Raw genomic sequence first — 23,291 nt, forward strand, 5'->3', positions numbered from 1 at the left:
AATACTCTATATGATGTTACACTGATGGATATGTCATTATACATTTATCCAACCCCTAGAATGTACAATACCAAGAGTGAACATATGGTAAACTATGGACTTTGGGTGATAATGATGAGTCAATATAGGTTCATCCTTGGTAACAAATGTACCACTCTGGTGGGGGATGTTGATAATAGGCTATGTATGTGTGGGGGCATGGGTTATATGGGAAATCTCTGTATCTTCCTCTCAATTTTGTTGTAAGCCTAAAACTGCTCTAAAAAATAAGTATTTAAAAAGGAAGCCACCACATCTAACAAATCACTACATGGAAATATGAAAATATCTGGGAGATACACAATGGACTGACTCAGAATAAATTCTTTCCAAAATAAAAAAAAATAAATAAAAAGGAAGCCACCATGTTATATTTATATAGCATTATCCCAATTTATGTAAAAATAAAGACCCAAACAATTATATATGAATATATATTTGTAAATGGAAAGAAATTAATCTGGAAAGATTCACAACAAACTGTTAACTGTGGTTATCTCTGGGAAGGGGAGTAGTAGTAGGTGGTAAATGAGGACTCTTCACTTTCTGTTATATAGCCAGAGTTTTTACAACTAATATGAATACTTGTTTAATTTCCTCTCAGCTTATTTTGAAAAATTCAAACCTATAGAAAAGTTAAAATTATTTATTTGTGATATTTTAAAAGAAAAAAAAAAAACAAGACCCAAAATACACAATGTCAAATAGACACTGCTCTTGCTATGATAAAAATGTGATGGGTCACAAAGGGATTTTAAGAGTTGTGAAGATTCTGGTAGATTCTAATCCTTTGAAGGAGCTCCCACGTAGACATGAAGTGTATTTATTTCTCATCAGCTCTGCAGGCTGGAGGCAAAACCCTAGCAGTGAACAAAAACCAGGAAAGACCAAGCAGAGTATACTGATTATTTTTTGCCAACAAAATAATGCAGAAAAAATTAAATACCATTTTAATATAATGATGTGTATAGCCCTTTAAATGTTAAGGCTAATCTTGTCCCGGATGGGAGTCCTGCTCTCAACAGGGCCAAAGCATTGCTAAAGGAAGTCACCACTGCTCATTAGTTCCTAAAGAGGATTGTGATTTGTATCTTTTGAGGGCCACATGGGTCAAGGTGTGGGGCAAATATTTTTTCCATTTTTTATGTCATTGAAACCTCCATTTGTATGGATAATCAAGGGCTGTTTCAAAATCAATGTGTCTTGTTTCTGGTACACATCCTAGCTAACAAAAGAATAATATGCTAATTGACCATTATTCCTACACATAAGATGGCTGCCCCCATGTGGTCAAAGATGACTGCCCCCATGTGGACACAAGATGGCCACCACAAGATGGCCAACAGGGGAGGGCAGTTGTGGGTGATCAGGCCAGCAGGAGAGGGCAGTTGGGAGGGACCAGGCCAGCAGAGGAGAGAAGTTGGGGGTGACTGGGCCTGCATGGAAGGGCAGTTGGGGGGGACCCAGGCCTGCAGGGGAGAGCAGTTGAGGGGTACCAGGCCTGCAGGGGAGGGCAGTTAGGGGTGACCAGGCCTGCAAGGGAGGGCAGTTAGGGGTGACCAGGACTGCAGGGGAGGGCAGTTAGGGGCAAACAGGCTGGCAGGGGAGCAGTTAGGCATCAATCAGGCTGGCAGGGGAATGGTTAGGGGGTGATCAGGCTGGCAGGCAGAAGCAGTTAGGGGCAATCAGGAAGGCAGGCAGGCGAGCAGTTGGGAGCCAGCAGTCCTGGATTGTGAGAGGGATGTCTGACTGCCCGTTTAGGCCTGATCCTACCAGTAGGATTGGGCCTAAACGGGCAGTCGGACATCCCTCAAGGGGTCCCACATTGGAGAGGGTGCAGGCTGGGCTGAGGGACACCCCCCACCCGTGCACAAATTTCGTGCACCGGGCTTCTAGTCCTATATAATAAAAGGGTAATATGCAAATTGACCCTAACGACAGAGTGACCCGAAATGACTGGTCGCTATGATGCACACTGACCACCAGGGAGTTGGCCCCTGGTGGTCAGTGTGCTCCCACAGGGGGAGCTCCGCTCAGCTACAAGCCAGGCTGACCTCTCCCGCCTCCTCAGCAGCGCTAAGGATGTCCGACTATAGCTTAGGCCCGCTCCCCATGGGGAGCGGGGGAGCGGGCCTAAGCTGGCAGTCAGACATCCCTTGAGGGGTCCTGGACTGCAAGAGGGCACAGGCTGGGCTGAGGGACCCTCCGAGTGCACAAATTTTCATGCACTGGGCCTCTAGTATACTCCATATTAATAGAAAACAGAAGCTTACTCTCAAGTGATAAAAATGTGTGGGTAGGCTTTGGCAATGGCACAGGCAACCATATTGGGGTGTTGGCAGGGGAAACTCCCTTATAGCAAGTTTCAACACAGTTCTGTTGCTCTCTTCCTTGGTGTGGGTTACTGTTTACATTTCTAGGAGGCTTGAAGAGCTACAAACCTGTCATTATGATGCAGCTCCCAGATAACCAGAGGAATGTTTGTTAGCCTCTCTCATTTGTGGGAGAGAGCTGAGATCTTGGATCCCAAGGGTTTGTTCACTTTACAGAATAAGAGTGCTCAGAAATGCCCCTACCTCTCCACCAGAATTCTAAGAAGAAATTTCATCCCTGAGGAAGTCCCAGAAATTATATTCCCTAGGCCTTCTGTCAATTAAAAAAACCCACCCTCTATAATCAAAAGAGATATGACTAACCAAGGTGGATTGGATAGTCATTATCCCTCTTTATCAGAATACATACTTATACTTGGGTGCTAATGCTTTGGGTACAATAGCATGGTTTATCTAATACATCATAATAGATCAATGGTTCATTGTGTACTTTCTCAGAACAACAACAAAATACTTCCAAATATCTTTCCCAACTGTATAGCTAACATATGGCCAATTTTGATTCTTGATGTAGTAATTAATTAAACAAATAATGCATTAATTATTTGTATTGAGTTAAAGAGTTAAGAAGATAAATAGTATTTCTATAACTTGGCATCCAATTACAGTATTTCTAGATTCAATGCTTTATCATTGTCATTACTTTGTTTTCATAGATTTCTTTTCCTAAAAATGAAAGGTCACCAATGAAATCTCAATAATATCCACCAATAAACAAAGAAATAAACAAACACACCCTCCAGCTCTTGCAAAGTGAAACTAGTTCTTCTATGCAAATAAATTAAGCCTAACCAGAGAGAAACCATCACGCAATGTAAACTCTATCTATAAAAATTTTTTTGTGTGTGTGTGTTTACCAAGTCCAGGGAGCCAGCATAATCTTTGAAAAGAAGTTGATTATTATAGAGAAAGAAACACAGACAAAATATGAGAGGAAGATTGAATGAGCACTGAAAAGCCACAGAGAAGAAAGTTAAGAGTAGAGGACAGATAGAGAAAATGAACAGGACAAAAAGATAAGGTGAGGGATTGAAGGAAGGTGGAGTGAAGAGTTGGGCAGGGAAGAAGCAAAAGAGATGGCCCCAAATAAATGGCCTGGTTATGTTTTAAAGCAGTAATTCTGATTTTACAATAAATTTAAATATTTTTTCCATTTTCCATGTCATCGACACCTTCTCCATTTGCATGGGTAATCAAGAGCTGGGCACTGTCTCTATTTGTGTGTGTATACAGGAGTGTGTGTATTTCTATTAAAATTTCTGGAGTTTAAGCTATGAGACCCCCATTACTGATCAGTAGCTTTCTAAACTCCAGTGCAATAAAGGCTGCTAGCTAGCACAGGAAACATTGAAAGCAATCTAGTCTGGATAAAGCGGAGTCTGTTCTGAGACAATAATTGCGGACTTTGGAAAGAATGCCACTTTTATTCCTCCCCACTTTACTCCAAACCAGAGACAACTATTAGGAGAAAATGACAAGATATTATCACTTTTGAAAGATTCATTTCTAATCCTTATAGCTTTGGTCAGCAAATACTTTATCAAACATTTCTTTAAGATCCTTTTAACCAAGCACCTCTGGTCAGGGAATGAAGTCGTCCTTTTTCCTTTCAAGATCCCACAACTCTGGAAATGGTGGCTCCTAGCTGATCCTGTTGAGGACTGCCAGCTCACAGCCCTTGGCTCCTATCCTCACTCCCTAGGGAATGGCTTTCATCAGCCAGCACCCCTGAGTCTCTGTGCGGACCTCAGGGCATTCCACTCAGAGGGAAGGTACATCATAAGTCACTAGCCACATTTGGACCTAGGCTGTGGATTTTAGTTAGGTTCATTTGGTTGATGTTCCAGGATTTTATATATCATGTATAATTTTAATACAGCGAGCTAAGTAATTCTTCCATGGTGGCCCCATCTTACACTCCTATTAGTATTCTCTCACCTTATGAATCAAATATCTTGCCCCCTGATCTTTGCTTTCATCTTTTGTTTTCCTCACTGGTCCTTGCCTGAGTTCTTGGGCTTGGTTGGCATTTGATAATGAACAAAATTTCCCTTGCTCTCCTCTTTACTATTGAAGAAGCTCCCAATAGTTGTAAACAACTTGCTTTAATTTTTTGAAATTAAAGCATCGAAACAAAAGAGGTAATTTCTGTTAAAACCCTTGTAGAATTAGAAAAGGCTATCCAAATGCTAGTTAAGAGAAGCTGGGATGGAGTAGAAAGAGCAAAGGCTCTGGCATCTGAGAAACCTGGGCTTCAGTCCCAGCTCTGCTGTTTAACTCTGGGCAAGTCACTTGACCTCTGTTGGCCCTTCATCTGTGAAATGGTGGCAGTAATACTTACTTACTTCACAAGTTACTAGCAGAGCGGAGAAATTAATTGTGCAAAAGTACTTCATAGAAAGTAAAGGGCCATTGCTGCCACCTGAGGACAGACCATCAACAACCCCCCTTTTCCCCCTAGAGAGCCAAGGTCACAGTGAAGTTATGAATCAGAAATAAACCTAGACATCAATGGTCCACTGAGTCTTGACAGGGGTCCTTGCTGGGAACCCCATTGAAACTACGAAGTAGCCACCACCCACTCCATTTGTGCCCATGTCTGAATGCTCTAGGAATGATTCAGAGTACTTTTCACACTGGTCCTCACGACCCATCTCCTCAACTCACCAACCTAGGAGCTTCTCCACCAGCCAGCCTATTTTATCCGCTTTCACCTATACCCTGGGGAAATTCTTCAAGAACAAAGGATGTTCTTTTCTCCAAAAAAAAGCCCCAACCCAGAAACAGTTTTTCCGCTCTACACCCAAAGTTCCCTCAGGCCGAAACAGGAAATCCTTCTCCCTCCTCCTTCTTCCTCCTCCTTCTACCTCTGAGGGCCCCACTTTGTTGATGCTTCCCCCACTCCTCTGTGCTTGGGCTTTCCTGAATGGGAGAAGGGGCATGGGAATGAGAAGTGCACATACAAAAGAGAGAGAGAAACAGACAGACAGGCTGGGCATGAGCAGGAAAGGATTTCACTTGACATAGGGTCACCAGCAGGAACACTCAATGCTTCCAGTCAGCCTGATTCTGCCAGGGATTTGCTGCCCAAAACTGCAGAGTTTTTCGTTAGCCCACCCTTCGTTTTCCATTACGCAGCCTTTTGACAGTTCAGAGTCAAATTACAAACTGCCTTTCAGGTTCTTGTTCCTCAGGGACCCCAAAATGGGACAGAAATAGCCAAGGGCCTAGAGGCTATCTGTCTCATTTCTGGGGTCAAAGGAAAACCGCTTTTAGGTACAAAATAATTCCCTAAACACATGAGGGACATTCCTTTAAAGCAATGGTACGCAGCCCTGACTGCAGATCAAAATCACCTGGGATTCAATTTAGACCATTTAAATAAGAATCTCTGGAGGAGGGGCCCAGGAATCTGGGTTTTTTAAGCACCTCAATTGATTATATTCTCATAGGAAGCCAGGAGGATAATCAGTTCTAAAGCTATCTACACTAATAAAAGAGAAACATGCAAATTGACCATCACTTCGTGATGCCCACCAGCCAATCAGGAGTGAGTATGCAAATTAACCAGACAAAGATGGTGGCGGCCCTGCCCCCCCCAGCCACTCTGGGTCTCTGGGCAGCACACATGCAGGCGCAGAGCAGCCAGGCAGGGCAGGACACCTGCTATGAGGAGGAGGGTGGGAGGCGGAGGGAGCTACAGGAGCAATGCTCCAGCTGGAGCGAAGACTGAAGGCTCTGGCCAGAGCGAAGGCCTGGGTCTTGGGTGCTGGAGGAAAACCAGTGCCGGCAGCCAGGGGAAGGAAGGCCTATTGCACGAATCTTCGTGCAACAGGCCTCTAGTTATCTCTATAATTTGAGATCAAGGTTTATTAAATAAGCAAATAAAAGCTTAGAAATGCTTTAAAAACAAAAAAAGAAAGGAGCCCACTATTATGAAGCACCTACTGGGTGCTGAGTCCTGGCATGCCTTTGCAGACACACACACAAAGATGAAAAAGAGTTGAAAGAGAGGTTAAGGAATGTGGGAAGGCTGAGATTGAGGTTAAGGTTGAGGTTGAGGACAAGACCTGGCAAGCAGTTTAGCCCATGGCTGGCTCTTCAAATGCAGGGGGGTGAGGGGGAGTAAAAAAAGGAGTCCAGATACTCTTTCTGGAGAAACTCCAGGATGAAATTCCTGAGAAGGGGAAACTATCATTATTCTTACCTATAGCTAAAAAAACACACAGGAACTGGGTATAGAGGGGCAATGGGGGAAAAAAGAGGGGGGCATCTGTAATACTCTCAACAATAATGATTTTGAAAAACCAACTCTTTCCTTCCATCTCTCCCCAAGTCTGTTGGGGAAAAACTACCCTAAAAGATTTCTGCTAAAAGTGTGTTTAGGGTGTTGGAGAATTTGAAAAGGTTATCTATATAAAAGCATAATATGATAATTAGACCGGACAGCCAAATGACCTTCCAGACGTCCTTCTGGATGAAGCCAGGGCTGCGAGAGCCAAGCCCCTTGCATGAATTTCGTTCATTTGGCCTCTAGTATTTACATAACCAGCATGACCCAGAAACTTGATAATACCCTCCTCTCCCTCCACCCCAGAATGTGCCATAAGAACACAAGCAACTCATGTTAACAAGAAATATTTGCAGATGTTTGAAGGCAGTTACATTCTTGAAGCAATTGCTTCTGATTCCTCCCTTCAAAACATGCCCATTGTTCCTTACCCCAGCCTGGCTCTCGCCCCCAACAGGGGCCTCTGTGGAAAGGGAAGACCCTTCCTTACCATGTCCTTAAAGCCTCCAAGGACAGCAGCAGTGATGATGCCCAGGAACAGGCCAACGATGTTGAGGATGGTGGCAGACCAGAGCAGGTGGTAGAGGTGGATGATGTCCTGGCAACTGCTGACATCGATGTATTCATAGTACCCACCAGTAATTTCCACCCGGCTGGACAGGGAGAAGCACACTTCAGTCAGTCCCCAGGGAGCAGGTTGGGCCCTAAGGCTTTGGCTACCACCCAGCTCAATGGAAAACAGGTTAACTATCATAAGGGACATCATAGGTATGAATGCACTTGGGGAGCAAGACACTATAATAAATCTAAGTGTGATTGCTGTTTATTAAAAATCAACAATGAAAAACTACTACCTGCCAGAGAAACAATTGTTATCACTAACACTAATCCTAGATGACATTATTGACACTTGGCAATATGCCAGACACAGTGCTAAGGATTTTACATATGTGAATTCATTAAAACTGAGCTAATATGGCAGTTTACTAGTCACATGTGGCTATATAAATTTAAATTCATTAATATAAAGTAAAATTTTTAAAATTCAGTTCTTTAGTCTCATCAGCCACGTGTTACATGCTCAATAGCCACACTAGTGGCTGGTTACTGTGCTGAACAGAGCAGATTACAGAACATTTCCATCACTGAATCAAGTTCTATTAGACAGCACAGTAAATCCTTAAAATACTCTGTGAGGTAGGTACTATCACTTCATCCCTTTTTACTGATGAAGAAACTGAAGCACAGAGAGGTTAGGAACTTGCTCAAGTCATAAGAGGTAGGGCTGGGATCTGAATTCAGGCTTCAAAGATATCAGTGTTTCCTTTCTCAAGACAAAACAAAACATCAACAGCCCTAGCTGGTTTGGCTCAGTGGATAGAGCGTCAGCCTGTGGACTAAAGCGTCCTGGGTTCAATTCCGGTCAAGGGCACATGCCCAAGGTTTCGGGCTCAACTCCCAGTAGGGGGCGTGCAGGAGGCAGCTGATCAATGATTCTCTCTCATCATTGATGTTTCTATCTCTCTCTCCCTTTCCCTTCCTCTCTGAAATTAGTAAAAATATATTAAAAAACAAAACACCAACAAACAAAAAACAATGTCCCAATAAAGAACTACAGGTGAGTTGCTGAACAAAACCTATCATCTCCTTGGCGAGGTCTTCCCTGACCATTCTGTTTAAAGACAACCCCCGCCCCACCAAAGCTCAGTCATTCTCTATCACATTACTTGTTATGGACTGCATTGTGACCAAAATTCATATGTTGAGGCCCTAACTCCCAATGTGAGTGTACTTGGAGAAGGGCTTGTAGGAGGTAATTAAGGTTAGATTAGTCATAAGAGTGGGGCCCTAATCCAATAGGATTGGGGGTTTTACAAATAGAGAGAGAGAGAGAGAGAGAGAGAGAGAGAGAGAGAGAGAGAGAGAGAGAGAGATCTCCATACACAGACTTCAAGAAGACACAGTGAGAAGGCTGCCATCTGCAAGCCAGGAAGAAAGCTCTCATGGGAACCCGAGCATGCTGGCGCCCTGATCTCAGACTTGCAGCCTCCAGAATTGTGAGAAAATAAATATCTGTTGTTGAAGCTACCCAGTCTCTGGTATTTTGTTATGGCAGCACCTGTGCTTGACGTAGTTGATGCTACATAAATACCTGGTGAATGAATTAAATGAAGTTCCTGTCCTCCTGGATGTGGCAAACTAATTTACAACTTGACCACTGGAAGCAATAGTGAATCTAAAACACTGTGATTCTTGCCCTAGCCGGTTTGGCTCAGTGGATAGAGCATTGGCCTGCGAACTAAAAGGTCCCAGGTTCGATTCCGGTCAAGGGCTCATGCCTGGGTTGTGGGCTCCATCCCCAGTGGAGGGGCTTGCAGGAGGCAGCTGATCACAATGATTCTCTCGCATCATTGATGTTTCTATCTCTCTCTCTCTCTCCTTCTTCCTTCCTCTCTGAAATCAATAAACATATATTAGAAAAATAAAACACTGTGATTCTTAAAATGAAAGTCAGAACCAAATGCCCTGGCATCAAGATGGTTATTACACGTGACTCTCCTGCTATAAGAATGCTGAAAATGAAAAAGGGAAACAAAACTAAAGGTTAACCTTCAGAATGAATCAAGGAGGGATTAGTCACACAAGAAAAGAGTTCAACTTGGGAGATGAATTTATCTTAGGATTCTTTAAAATCAATGTTTCTCTAACAAATTGAAATCAGTGTGGTTACAGGACAGCCTGGGTCAGAATCATCTGCATTTGTGTGTATGTGTGTCTGCCTGTGTGTGTCAGTACGTTATTTGTGTGTGCCTATGGGTGTCTTTGTGTATGATCATATGTCTTTGAGAAAGAGCTAGTTAACACTCAGATTCTTAGGCCCAGCCTCAGTCCTACTGAATTAGGCAGAATTGGGGGGAGGGGGTGGTGAGGCTCAGGAATCTGTGTTAACATGCTCACTGATGTTAGAGAACCACTGTTTTACATAGTAAGCTGCCATAGTGGAATTTTAAAGGTATTTCAACTCATCAGAATTTTAATTGGATTTAAGTATTTTCCAGAACATAATTGAAGAGACCATCCATAAGCATACATTGAGTGTCTTCTGTTAGTTGGCACTGTACTCAGTCCTGGGGATGGGGTAGGGAGGACACACAGATTACTTAAACTCAAAAAGGCACAGTTGTACAGGGACTATACCCTGGAAAGGATAGGCCTGGATGTAAGGGAAAGTGTGGGCTTGTAGGGACCCAGGAGAGGCTTCTGACTGCCCCCAAATTATCTATGCCTACCTCCTAAGACACTGAGGGAAGGCTGGCAGTACATATAGATAGGCAGTATGGCATAGCAAACTCTGGAGTAGGACTGCATTTGAACCCTGGCTCTGTCACTTATTTGTGGTCTGACCCTGAGCAACTTTCTTAACCCTTCCGGGCCTATGGGATTTAATTAGAGAATGTATGAAAACAGCACTCCAGCACATAATAAGAGCCCCCACCAAAACATGCAGCTATATATTTTTTCCCTTCTAAGAGCCAGCCACTGGCAGCAAGATTCAACTTTGAATCTTGTTCTTAAAGGCATTAACACTTTAAAGGTACAGGCAACCACATGGTAGATCAGCAGTTCGTTTAAAAATATTCAATAATTGTAGAGAATATATGTTTGGTTTCTGTTTGAGTGGATTCAGTAGCTATTGAAATATTTTTTACTGAACTATGAAGCAAAAGACCGTTAATACTTAGATCTGGTTCAGGATTTAGCAAATTAGTGTGGTTTGTTTCTGTTTGAGATTTATGGTTCCATTTGGTTTAGTCTCTGGAATTGCAGAACTTCCTCTGGAATTTCATCTTTTGCATTCTCAGCACTCCTACCCTCAAGCCTCCATGGCTGCAGGGATCCCCTGCCAGACCCTACCATTGCCTGGTTTAGCTTCCTAAAACATTTAAAAAACTAAGTCATTCATTTAATCAAAACCCTTCCATGGCTTCCCATTACCTTCAGGAAAATGTGTCCAAATTCCTCAGTCTGCCATAATCTGACTCTAAAATGGAGTTCACACTCCAGCCAGGCTGGAGTCCCCAACTGGCCTTGCTGGGCACTTATTCCAAAATTTGCTCAGATTTCTCCCCCTGTGGTGCAAGATACTGCCTTCTATTCTCTGCCTATCCTAATCTCTTCCACTGCTCAAAACTTCAATAGTCACCTCACTAGGGCTTTCTTCAAGGACTCCAGTGCCAATTATTAGCCTTTTCCCTGGACTCCCATAGCCTCAGAGAGTCTGTTTTTCTTTTTTTTTTTTAATCCTCACCCGAGGATATTTTTCCATTGATTTTTAGAGATAGTGGAAGAAAGAGGGAAAGACAGAGAGGAATATCTATGTGAGAGAAACACATCGATTGGTTGCTTCCTCCTGCACGAGACCCAACCAGGGCCCAGGCTGGGGAGGAGCCTGCAACCGAGGTAAGTGCCCTTGATCAGAATCAAACCCAGGACCCTTTGGTCCGCATGCTGATGCTCTATCCACTGAGCCAAACTGGCTAGGGCAAGTCTGTTTTTCTTAATTTGCACTTTACATATGTCAATCATTCAGTTATTCATTTAATCCAATGTCTATTGAGAGCCCACTCAGTACTGAGTACTGTGCTGGGTACTGAAGCTACAACCAAGCCAAGGTGGACATGATGTCTCTGTCTAAATTGTAATCTCTTGAGGGCAAGAGTGGTCTTTTACCTACATTTGTTTCTCCCTCACTGCCTTGCACAGTTGTAGAAATGTTATAGGTCATCAATAGGTACTTGGTGAATGGATTAACAGTTCAAAGACTGATCATTGCATTGATCATGAGATTGATCACTCAATAATGGGTTCTCATCCCCTTGCTGGGTGTACCTGTGTTTTGGACCCCATTTACCCAAGTAGGAGGCAACAGATCCTGGATAAGGCAGAAGGGCATGCTTCTGCTCTTTGATAAGAGCCTGGAACCATATGCCAACTCTTGATTGGCAGGCAATAACAAGGGCAGCCTCTGTGCATCTCTCTTTTACTGCATGCATTCTGTCTAATCTCCCACCCCTTCCCACAATCTCCCTGGTAAATTGAGTTCCTTAAGGGTAAAATTATGTTTTATTGAAAGGTATTCTTCTAGAATAGTCTCAGGCACATAGTAGGAGCTCGATAAAAGTTTGTCAAAGGAAGAAATGAGTGAAAATAAGCTATCATCTTTCATTTTACTACCAGCTGAAGCAGTTCACAAACCACCCCCGCTTCCTTTCACTTCCTTTAAGTTATACAGTGAAAACCAGTGATATTGACTTGGCCTCTCCAAAGCTGAGAAAAGTGCTCTGAAAGGCTGCTACTGAGGAGCTGTGTCCTAGAGAAAGCCACCTTCCTGCACAAGGCAAAATGAAATAATCTATGTTTGCTATTAAAACCTCACTGCCCCTGACGTCAGAGAAGGTCTGTGGCTTTGAGGGGACAGTAGCAACTCTGTGTTTCCGTAGCACTGAACAAATGACTGCCTGATGTGTTTGTTCCCACTTTTTTTTCTTGGCCTCCTTTCCAGGAAACGGACTGAAGGAGCTGGCAATTGATTAAAAATAGGCTTCATGTGAGGAAAACCAATACGTATTTGACAAAATTAAAGACTCTGAGCCCAAGAATGCTTGCAGCTCGCTATATTTAGGCCTGGAGTTTAGGTCTCTTCAGCGCTGGCTGGAAAAAGCCTTGGGTCAAGGTAAACTTTCTCCTCTATTGTAGGATCATCACCTCTTAAGTCTCATGGTCTTGATTTATGACCTAGTGTGACGGTTTCCTGATGAAGAGCTTAGTAAGTGCTTTTCTAGTGGCCCTGCCCTTGGAATCTTAGCATGACAGACTTTGGAAAGGGCCTTGACTGCTGCCTGAGGCTGGTCACCAGGCACCAGGTAGGTGTAAACCATTTCCAGGTTTGAAGATCTTTAAGAGCAATGTCCCCATGACCCTCTTAGTTGCCTAGTCCCATATTTTATTTTCCTGGCAAAAAGGATGTTCCTCTTTTTGTTCCTTTTCAACAAATGTCACTCCCTTTTCTTTTTTTTTTTTATTGATTTCAGAGAGGAGGGTAGAGGAAGAGAGAGATAGAAACATCAATGATGAGAGGGAATCATTGATTGGCTGCCTCCAGCACGTTGAACCGAGCCTGCAACCCAGGCATGTGCCCTTGACTGGAATCGAACCTGGGACCCTTCGGTCCACAGACCAACGCTCTATCCACTGAGCAAAACTGGCTAGGGCAATGTCACTCCCTTTTCATCAGGGTTTTACTCATGCCTGGGCCAGTGCTGGGTGGAGCCTGGGATATAGATAACATGAAGTCATGTTTACTGCCTTTAGCGAGCCCAGAGTTTAGCACAGCTCCTCATAAATTCCTTTAGAACCTTGAAGATAATACTAGCATAACTTGCTTTTAAAAAGTTAGAAAGTCAGCCCTGGATAGTGTTTCTCAGTGGTTAGAGCGTCAGCCCACACCCCAAAGGGTTGTGGGTTCGATTCCCAGTCAAGGGCACTTACATACCTAGGTTGCAGGTTCTATCCCTGGTCATGGTCTGGGGCGAATGCAGGAGGCAACCAATCTGTGTGTCTTTCTCACACTGATGTCTCTCTCTCTCTCTCTCTCTCCCCCTCCTTCCCCCTCCCTCTTTCCCTCCCTTCCACTCTCTCTAAAAATCTATGGAAAAAATATCCTCGGGTGAGAATTAACAAAGAAAAAAAGAAAGTCAGTTATTATGAAGATTAGATTTGACAGAAAGATAAACTGGGCTTGAGTCTCCACTTTAAAAAAAAAATCTAAGGGCTCAGCTAAATGGAATTTAAAGTAGGATTTAGTTTACTCAAACCTTCATCAGAAATACACCTAATTGCAAAGAGAAAGGTGTGTCTGCAAGGAATTGCTTCTGAGCCTCCTCAGTGAGCCTCCTGTTTAATTCTCAGGCCCTATTCTGGCCAGCTTCCAGCTGCCCCACCCCCCCACCCCCCCCCCTCCCCAGGAGGCCTTGAAGCCGAAAGGAGAGGGGAGCAAGGAGGAGAGAAGAGGCTGTTAAGAGGAGGGAGGAGGAAAAAAGAGAGGAAATGGCAGAGCAGGGGAGGGAGGGATAAAGAGAGGCAAAAGGAAAGATAGCAACAGAACCCCAATTCCCCTGGGACCTATTTTACATTCCTTTGATCATTTTTGGAAGGATGGACTCAGGAAGTACAATTATAGCCAGCTCTCAATCACTGCTGCTAGGAGGGAAGTCCTTTACAAGTGTTAGTTATTATTATAACATGAATAATTAAACCTCCCAGATAATCCCCAAACCTCATTTGAGTTTTTAAGTTTCCTTTCCTCCACCAAACCTTTTAACGAAATGAGACTGGTGCTAGCAAAGAAGGTAAAGGACTGGTGTGTGTTCACCCCTTCTCTTCCCTGCCTCCAGTCTGTCCATCTGTCTGGTTTTAATCCTCAATTTAGAGAAACTACCCCGCCCCATACAGAAAGCAGAGAATGTGAGTGAGGAGGGGGCCTGCATCCATCTGACCCCTCTGGATCTAGCTCCATTCAGACTTCTTCTGCCAACTCCCCCCTTCCTCCCTCCCTCTCCTGGCCCTCAGCACTCCTGCACTGAGAGTCTAAAGCAGTGGTTCTCAACCTTTTTAATGCCGCGACCCTTTAATACAGTTCCTCATGTTGTGGTGACCCCCAACAATAAAGTTATTTTCGTTGCTACTTCATAACTGTAATGTTGCTACTGTTATGAATCGTAATGTAAATATCTGTGTTTTCCGATGGTCTTAGGCGACCCTGCTAGCGGTTATCAACCTGGTTGTGACCCACAGGTTGAGAACCGCTGCTGTAGAGCCTAAGACCATCGGAAGACACAGATATTTACATTACGATTCATAACAGTAGCAAAGTTACAGTTATGAAGTAGCAACGAAAATAATTTTATGGTTGGGGGTCACCACAACATGAGGAACTGTATTAAAGGGACGGCATTAGAAAGGTTGAGAACCACTGGTCTAGAGAAACTATGTGCATGGGCAGGAATTGGCTGACACACCCCACAGGCAGGGCTATTCACTTATACTCTGTATCTTTTGCTCATGCATTCCTGTCAATTTTACTTTCTAAATTGCTCTTGAAAGTGTTCCTTGCTGTCTATTATCTCCAAAGCAACTTAATCCAGGATCCATTCTCTTTGGTCTAAACTCTTGCAGTGACCCCCTAGCTCAGTGGTCGGCAAACTCTGTTGACTGAGTTTGCCGACCACTGCCCTAGCTCCTTTCTAAACACTCAAATCCATTTTCCATGCTATATCCTCCAATGGATCCCAATTGTTTAGAGTTAAGTCCAAAGGCATTTCTATGGCCAAGGAGCCCTCCATAATTTGACCTGTGACTACAACTCTGCTCTTACCACCTACCCCCTTGTATAACTGTATAAGCCCACCCCCACAATTCTTGGTAATAATTCCCAACTTCCACCCACTTTTAGTTTTTTTCCTAACTTCCTATTTATCCTTTAAGTCTCAGCTTCCACATCAGCTCCCCCTTGACACTGCACCCCCCAGCAACTCTGACTTTCAGTCATTTGTGTTGCCAGTATCCCCAGTATATCCACTGATTCCCCACCACACTTATACTATACTAGAGGCCCAGTGCACGAAATTCATGCACGGGGCGGGGTTGTCCCTCAGCCCAGCCTGCACCCTCTCCAATCTGGGACCCCTCGAGGGATGTCCGACTGCCCGTTTAGGCCCAATCCTACTGGTAGGATCAGGCCTAAATGGGCAGTCAGACATCCCTCTCACAATCCAGGACTGCTGGCTCCCAACTGCTCGCCTGCCTGCCTTCCTGATTGCCCCTAACTGCTTCTGCCTGCCAGCCTGATCACCCCCTAACCACTCCTCCGCCAGCCTGATTGATGCCTAACTGCTCCCCTGCCAGCCTGTTTGCCCCTAAATGCCCTCCCCTGCAGGCCTGGTCACCCCTAATTGCCCTCCCCTGCAGGCCTGGTACCTCCCAACTGCTCTCCCCTGCAGGTCTGGGTCCCCCCCAACTGTCCTTCCCTGTAAGCCTGGTCACCCCTAACTGCCCTCTCCTGCAGGCCGATCGCCCCCTACTGCCCTCCCTTGCAGACCTGGTCCCTCCCAACTGCCCTCCCCTGTTGGCCATCTTGTGGTGGCCATCTTATGTCCACATGGGGGCAGGATCTTTGACCACATGGGGGCAGCCATCTTGTGTGTTGGAGTGATGGTCAATCTGCATATTACTCTTTTATTAGATAGGATAGAGGTCTGGTGCACAGGTGGGGGCCAGCTGGTTTGCCCTGAAGGGTGTCCTGGATCAGGGTGGGGGTTCCCTTGGGGCATGGGGTGGCCTGGGCAAGGGGCCTGTGGTGGTTTGCAGGCTGGCCACGCCCCCTGGCAACCCAAGCAGAGGCCCCGGTATCTGGGATTTATTTATCTTCTACAATTGAAACTTTGTAGCCTGGAGCGGAGCCAAGCCTTCTGCTTGCTCCGTGGCGGCAGCCATTTTTGTTGGGATTTATTTATCTTCTATAAGTAAAACTTTGTAGCCTTAAGTGGAGGCCAAAGCAGGCCAGGGCTGCAGAAGCTTGGCTTCCTCCATCACTGAGGGCAACCCTAGCCTCCTGCTCTCTCCAGCTCTGTGGCTGCCGCCATTTCTGTTGGGATTTATTTATCTTCTATAATTGAAACTTTGTAGCCTTAAGCGGAGGCCAACGCAAGCCAGGGCTGCAGAAGCTTGGCTTCCTCCATCACCGGGGGCAACCCTAGCCTCCTGCTCTCTCCAGCTCTGTTGCTGCTGCCATTTTTGTTGGGATTTATTTATCTTCTATAATTGAGACTTTGTAGCCTGGAGTGGAGGCCTGGGCCGGCAAGGGCAGGCGGAAAGCTTGGCTTCCTCCATTGCCGGGGAAACCCAAGCCTCCCTTCTGGTCTCTGTGGCCACAGCCATCTTGATTGGGTTTATTTGCATATTCGCTCCTGATTGGCTGGTGGGCATGGCTTATGGGCGTGGCTTGTGGGTGTAACAGAGGTATGGTCAATTTGCATATTACTCTTTTATTAGATAAGATTGCAATCAATTGTTCAGGTATCTGTCTTCCCTACTAGCTTGTGAACTCCACAGCAGTAGTCTCTGTATTCCTAGCTCCTTTTAGTTTTGAAAGAAAGAGTAAATGATATTTTCACAATTGGAGGGCAGAGAGCCAGAATGGTTATAGCAGAAATAGCACCAATTCTTCTCCTGCCTCAGGGCCTTTGCACTTGCTGTTCTCTCTGCTTGAAAAACTCTTTCCCCCCAGGTATCTACTTGGGTTTCCCTCTCACATTACTCAGGTCTCTACACAAATGTCACCTCCTCAAAGAGGCCTTCCCTGGATACTCCATCTAACACAGCACACACATTACCCTCCTGTTACTATCTATCTGCCTTTCATGCTTCTTTTTTTTTTCCAGTGCTCTGATTAATACTTGGCATGTTATACAGGGTGGTGTAAAAGTAGGTTTATAGTTGTGAGTACCCAAAACACGAAGTTTATTCTTCTATAAATATTTTTAAATTATTGTATTATTTTCCATATGAACAACTGTAAACCTACTTTTGCCCAACCCTGTATATTCATGTTTATTGACTGATTTCCCTAATAAAATAGAAGCTCCAAGAGGGCAAGGATTTTTGTTTTGTTTGCTGCTGAATCTCCAGTGTCTAGAATAGGACCATGCACAGAGAAAGTACTCAATAATGACTTGTTAATCCTCACCCGAGGTTATTTTTCCATTGATTTTTAGAGAGAGTGGAAGAGAGAGGGAAAGACAGAGAGAAACATCAATGTGAGAGAAACACATCAATTGCACAAGCCTCAACCAGGGCCCGGGCCAGGGAGGAGCCTACAGCCAAGGTACGTGCCCTTGACTGGAATCAAACCCGGGATTCTTTGGTCCGCAGGCTGGCACTCTATCCACTGAACCAAACTGGCTAGGGCAGTGGTCAGCAAACTGTGGCTCGTGAGCCACATGCGGCTCGCGAGCCACGGTTTGCCGCTCTGTTGACTAATGTGTTTGCCGACCACTGGGCTAGGGCAACTTGTTCAGTATTGTTCAGCTTTGACTTAGAACTGTGTTTGACCCTATCTCTATCATTTTCAACTTCTGTGTGACCTTGGGCTAGTTGTCTGTGTCATCTGAGCCTCACTCTCATCATCTGTAAAATGGGGATAATAATTCTACAGACATCATAGACAAGAATGAAATGAGATCAAATATTTAAAAGCACTTGACATGCTTCCTGGCACAGAGAAGGCAGGTAATGCATCTGGGCTGAAATCTGGTAACTGACCAGTGTCTTCTACTTCTCTGATCCCTATGGCATGCCCTTCCCCCATCCTAGACCTTCTATCATCCATTGTGATCAAACCAATATTCCCATGCCTGGAGGCTCCACTCTTACTTGCCACAGTTGTAGAGGTCACAGCAGAAGCAGGTGTTGCCCCGGATGCGAGGCGTGCAGAATCCACGGCTGAGGTGAGGGCAGTTCACCTGAGGGCACACAACAGTGAGGAAATGAGCTGGCATTGCATGGGAGTCAGGACCCTCTGGGATTGGAAATGTGAGTTAGCGACTGATGGAGATGGTAAAGATAGCTGTGAGATGAACACACCAATGCACAGGAGGGCTGGGCAGGGGACTGGCTGAATTGTGTATGAAGCAAATCACCGTGTAGCTGGGCTCAAATCCAGCCTCAGCCATGCCCTCAGTGCCCCATCCCTGAAAGGTGGAGATGGAGAGGAGGAAGGATGGATGGAAGAACAGGCAGAAGAACAATTAGACAGTAGGAAATGAGGATATGAAAGGGGAAGGCAAATCATGGTATAGGAAAGGGGACCAGATGGGAAGGAATACAGAGGGACTGTCACATGCACTCTGAAGTACAATGGTACCTCTCTAGCTGCCTGGGTAAGGTTCCTCATAACCCTCGTGGAAGGAGAATTTTTGGTTGAGGAACTTATGACCTTATATAGGAAAAATAGGATTAGGGGACCAGGATTATCAGTGAACCTATGGAAGTTATTAATTAACATTTTTACAGTCACCAAATTAACACAAGAAATCAATGACAATGAAATCAAGACAAGAGCAATGACATTTTACCCATCTTGATCGGCAAATAATTTTAAAGATTAATTTCCATTTACTCTTGTTGATAAGAAATTTTCCAGACTCTCTCCCACATATAGATGGATATATAGATGTAATGAAGTGCTTGTAAATTTGTTCTGTTGTGTTATAGAGAATATTCATAGTAAATGAGCATTCATTTTCATCCAAATGCTCACGGCCTTTCTGATAAGCATACATATTTCTACTCCTCCCTTCTAACCTGAGGATAGTTAGAAAAATGGTAAATTTGTAATTGGGGAAAGAAAAAGAAGGCAAGTGGGTGGCAGGGCCATTAAAAAAAGTATTTGCCCAGATGCCTTGGGAGCAGGGCTATCACTTTGCCTAACTCCATAAAATATAACTTCACATTATATTTTATATAGAATGGCTTCCCCTGAAGTTGTGCAATGCAGTGGTCATTTTATATCCACTCGTCTTTCTTTTCTCCCAATCACAAGTTTAAATTTGTTCTAACTATTGGGGGGCGGGGTGCGGGGGCTGACTTTCAATTTAGATATTAACAGAGAACCAAAGTGTCAAGGTTCCTAGAAGCACACAGTAGGGTTTCCTATGAAAGTGATCTCTGGGTTTGGGAAGGGCTATTATGTACTGAAATGGAAGCTCTCCAAAAATGACATGGAGCCATGCTTCACCTCACTGTCCACCACCTCTAGTTCTGCATGAAAGGACATGGAATACAAGGAGAGCTGTATGGGTCAGTGGAGAGAGACTCTCCTGTACCCAATTCAAACATTATCAGACTGGCCTCATGAAAGGGGCCAGGCTAACAGTCCGGCCCACCCCAGAGCCTCCAAGGGAACTAGGCCTCTCAATTACCCTCATTTGACTTCCTGACCCCTCGTGTGTGGGGGACGCAGTATCTGCCCCCTAGTCTAGGCCTAGTGCCTTGGTGGAGCTCCTGATTTTCTTCCAGCTTGGGCACCTGAACCACAGGCAACTGAACCATTATCCACAGAGATGGGGGAAGACCCTACACTGTGGCCTCTGTACTCTTATCTGTTTCTCTAGGAATCAAAGCCACAAACTGAGAGGCTGCCTGCAGGGGCAAAGGGGTAGCCTGTGTCCATAGAACAAAGTAAATCTTATTAGGCCTCATGAGGCTCCAACCTATGACCATAACCTTATTAGCACTGTGCTCTGATCCGAAGAGCAAATCAAATATAGATACCTAGCAGCCAGCCTTAGGCCCCTGGAAAGGAGTAAAAGAAAAAGGTTTTAGACAGAACAGAAGACTCCCAAAAGGTAAGACATATAGCCTCATTCTGGCTCACCTCCTCAGCTTCCTTCTGGGATGTCTTGGGGACATAGTGGCACCGGTTAGCGTAGAGTGGTTTCAGATCCTATAAGTGGAAACACCAAACCAAAGGGGTTTTGGCTTTGGAAAATAAAGCAGCAAGTGGTCTGATGGGTAATAAAAGATTTGAAAGCACACACACACACACACACACACACACACACACACACACACACCCCTGAGAGAGTAGGCAGTGGGTTGAGTTAATTAATCTAAGAAGACTGAGAATGTGAAGATCAGATAAAAATGTTCTAATAACTTCTTTCAATTGGGCCACTTGGTTAATGGGAAATTAGGAAATTGATTGAGAAATGGGTTTCCTCAAATTTCCTCTCTCATTTTATTCCTAGTCTTTTTCTTCTTGCACAGAGTTCACAGGGACTGAGCTTCAAAGCTCCAGGTTATTGCAATATCACACTCCTAAATGATGGGGAGAGGCTGGGGTTGGACAGCATAGCTCTAACAATGAGGTCTCATTATCGCCTGAGGACAGGACCCAGGACCGGGGCTGGCTGACATGTACACCCTGCTGTCAGAGCCACAGCTTTTCCAGAAGGAAGAGCTCAGGAAGCAAGCCCCAGGGGGATGGGCAGCTACTGAGATTTTAACTCACCTGAACTATGAGCCATTTTCACAAATTAGATAAAGACAGAGAACTCCAAAAATACCGCAAAATCCCAGAAAACTAACATGGGCCTTAAGAACAGATGATTTACCCACTGGCTTGGCCAACTTCCTAGTAAGGAAGCTCTCAGGCACGGGGTACAAGGGGTGAGGGTTGGCGTAGAACAGATAGACACAATGCTGCCAGGAAGCTTGCAGGCAGGGGATGTTGTTCACTTTCAGGGTAACACTAAACATCCCCTGAGTGGTAGGGGGCTTGGGCCAAAAGCAGGTTGGGACAGGACAGTCAGTTTATGCAAACTGACCTTAAGGGTTTGGCCAAAGCACCCTGGCAATGGGAGTTTACCAATTGCTTCCCACCCTGCCCCCAGTTCTCTCAGCATTTCCAATGATCCTGGTGGCTGCTTTTTCCCACATATGTGATTTAGCATCTCCTGTTCTTGGCACCCCAGTGCCTCCTGTCTCCGAGCCTCCATACCATCAAGGACCTAGGACTTTCCATCAGCTGCTTCTACATAAACCTCCTGGCTGCCCAATGTTCTAAAAGTACATTGTCCTATTGCCTTAGCCTGGAGTTGGGCTGGAAAGGAATGAGAGTTCTCATGTTCAAACCCAGCAGGGTTTATTTTCCATGTTCGGGTGATAGCAGAAGTCATTATTATCCTGTGGAATGGGAGACTTGATGTGCTTGTTGGTCACAGCACTCCTGACCTCCTGGTTCTGCAAAAAGCATTCAGCCACCAAATGCCCTAAATGAAAATACACATATGCGATGGCTGCCCATTTGGTGTTTCTGGTTGTTATTCTATATTGAGATCCCAGAGGAAGAACAAGCCTATGCAATTGAGAGGTAAGGAAAGCTCATTCAGCCAGGGCTTAGCAACCTTTTTAATCTAAAGGATCACCATCTCTGGAGTGAAGGGATGGAAACAGATACTGCTTTGTGGTGAATATCTGCTCTGTGCCAAGCCCTCTTAGGGCATGTACACACCCATGACTTCATATTGTCCTCATACTTATCCTGACAGATAGGTTATTATTATATCCATTTGGAGAAGGAGAAACTGTGACACAGAAAGGTAATATGACTTTCCCATCCAGTTAATGGCTATATTTGGGGGAGGGAAAAGGGAGGAATTAGGAGATGAGAGAGAAAAGGAATAAGAAACATTTATAGGGGTGTGTAAGAAAGTAGGTCTTGAGAAGTTCATATGCCCCAAGCCAAAAAACAGGGCAAGATGACATTAAAGGGCTTCAAAAACAGGAAAAGCTAGCTTTAACCCATTCAAGCGATACTAGGGTCAAGATGTACCTTTAATTTAAACTAGCCAACAGATATCAATATAGACGAATAAAGCCTCATTCCTCAAAAGTTTCTGGGTGTCAATGAGGACTGGCAGATGTCTTAGGACAGGTACAGTGGAAACACAAAGGTTTTCTTAAAGATTCATCCAGCCTATCCCAACCCCCTGAGTCAAATGTGCTACTTCAGGCCACTATCTGTGGGAGTTACACAGAGCCTGGAGTCAAAGGCAGATAGAGGTCATTAGAGGAAACTTCTGGTAAATATAATTTGGATTTTTACCCATTGCCTTTGACTGAAGCCAGTAATAAAACATGAAGTGTTTCCAGCAAATGCAAATCAAACCCACAATCAGATACCACTTCAAACCCACTAACCCACTAGGATGGCTAGAATTAAAAAGTCAGACAATAACAAGAGTTGACAAGGGTGTGGAGAAACTGGAACACTCATACATTTGCAAGGGGAATGTAAATTGGCACAGCCACTTTGCAAAACTGTCTGGTAGTTTCTCAAAAGGTTAAATATAGTTACCACATGATTCAACAATTCCATTCATAGATATATAGCCAAGGGAAATGAAAACATATGTCCATACAGAAACTTGTACATGAAAGCTTATAGCAGCATTATTCATAATAGCCAAAATGTAGAAATAACCTAAATGTCCATCGGCTGCACAAACAAACTTTGGTATATCCACACAATGCAATATTATTAGGCCATAAAAGGAAATGAAGCACTGATACATGTTATAGCATGGATGAATCTTGAAAATATTATACTAAGTTAAATAAACCAGGTCACAAAATACCACATATTGTATGATTACATTACTATGAGATGCTAATTAATATAGGGAAATCTGTAGCGAAAGTGATTAGTGGTTGCATAGGAGTGGGGAGTAGGGGGATGGGGAGGTGACAGATAAAAGATATGTGTTTTCTTTTGGGGATGATGAAAATCTTTTAAAATTGATATGGTGATAGTTTGCACTAACTGTGAAGACATAAAAGTCACCGAATTGTGTACTTTAAATGGATGAATTATATGAAATGTGAACTACATCTCAATAAAGATGTTTAAAAAAATTAGGAGTGAGAGGAGGGAAATGGAGGAAGCCATT

The 23,291-nt window shown here is 44.3% G+C and overlaps 1 protein-coding gene across 2 annotated transcripts in view; it reads right to left on the minus strand.

The window, feature by feature from the left end:
* TMEM255A (transmembrane protein 255A) overlaps nt 1-23,291 on the minus strand; it is a 60,373-nt gene that overhangs the window by 12,206 nt on the left and 24,876 nt on the right. The window contains exons 5-8 of one of the 2 annotated variants that reach the window (XM_080652377.1): nt 20,216-20,284; nt 18,704-18,775; nt 18,214-18,302; nt 7,214-7,376 (exon numbers count right to left, since the gene is read on the minus strand). In XM_080652377.1, the coding sequence (XP_080508503.1) occupies nt 7,214-7,376; nt 18,214-18,302; nt 18,704-18,775; nt 20,216-20,284 (393 nt within the window). The remainder of the gene's footprint in view (nt 1-7,213; nt 7,377-18,213; nt 18,303-18,703; nt 18,776-20,215; nt 20,285-23,291) is intronic. The other variant, XM_080652378.1, reaches the window with a different exon arrangement.

This window comes from Plecotus auritus, assembly GCF_963455305.1.
Source record: "Plecotus auritus genome assembly, chromosome: X".
Taxonomy (NCBI): domain Eukaryota; kingdom Metazoa; phylum Chordata; class Mammalia; order Chiroptera; family Vespertilionidae; genus Plecotus; species Plecotus auritus.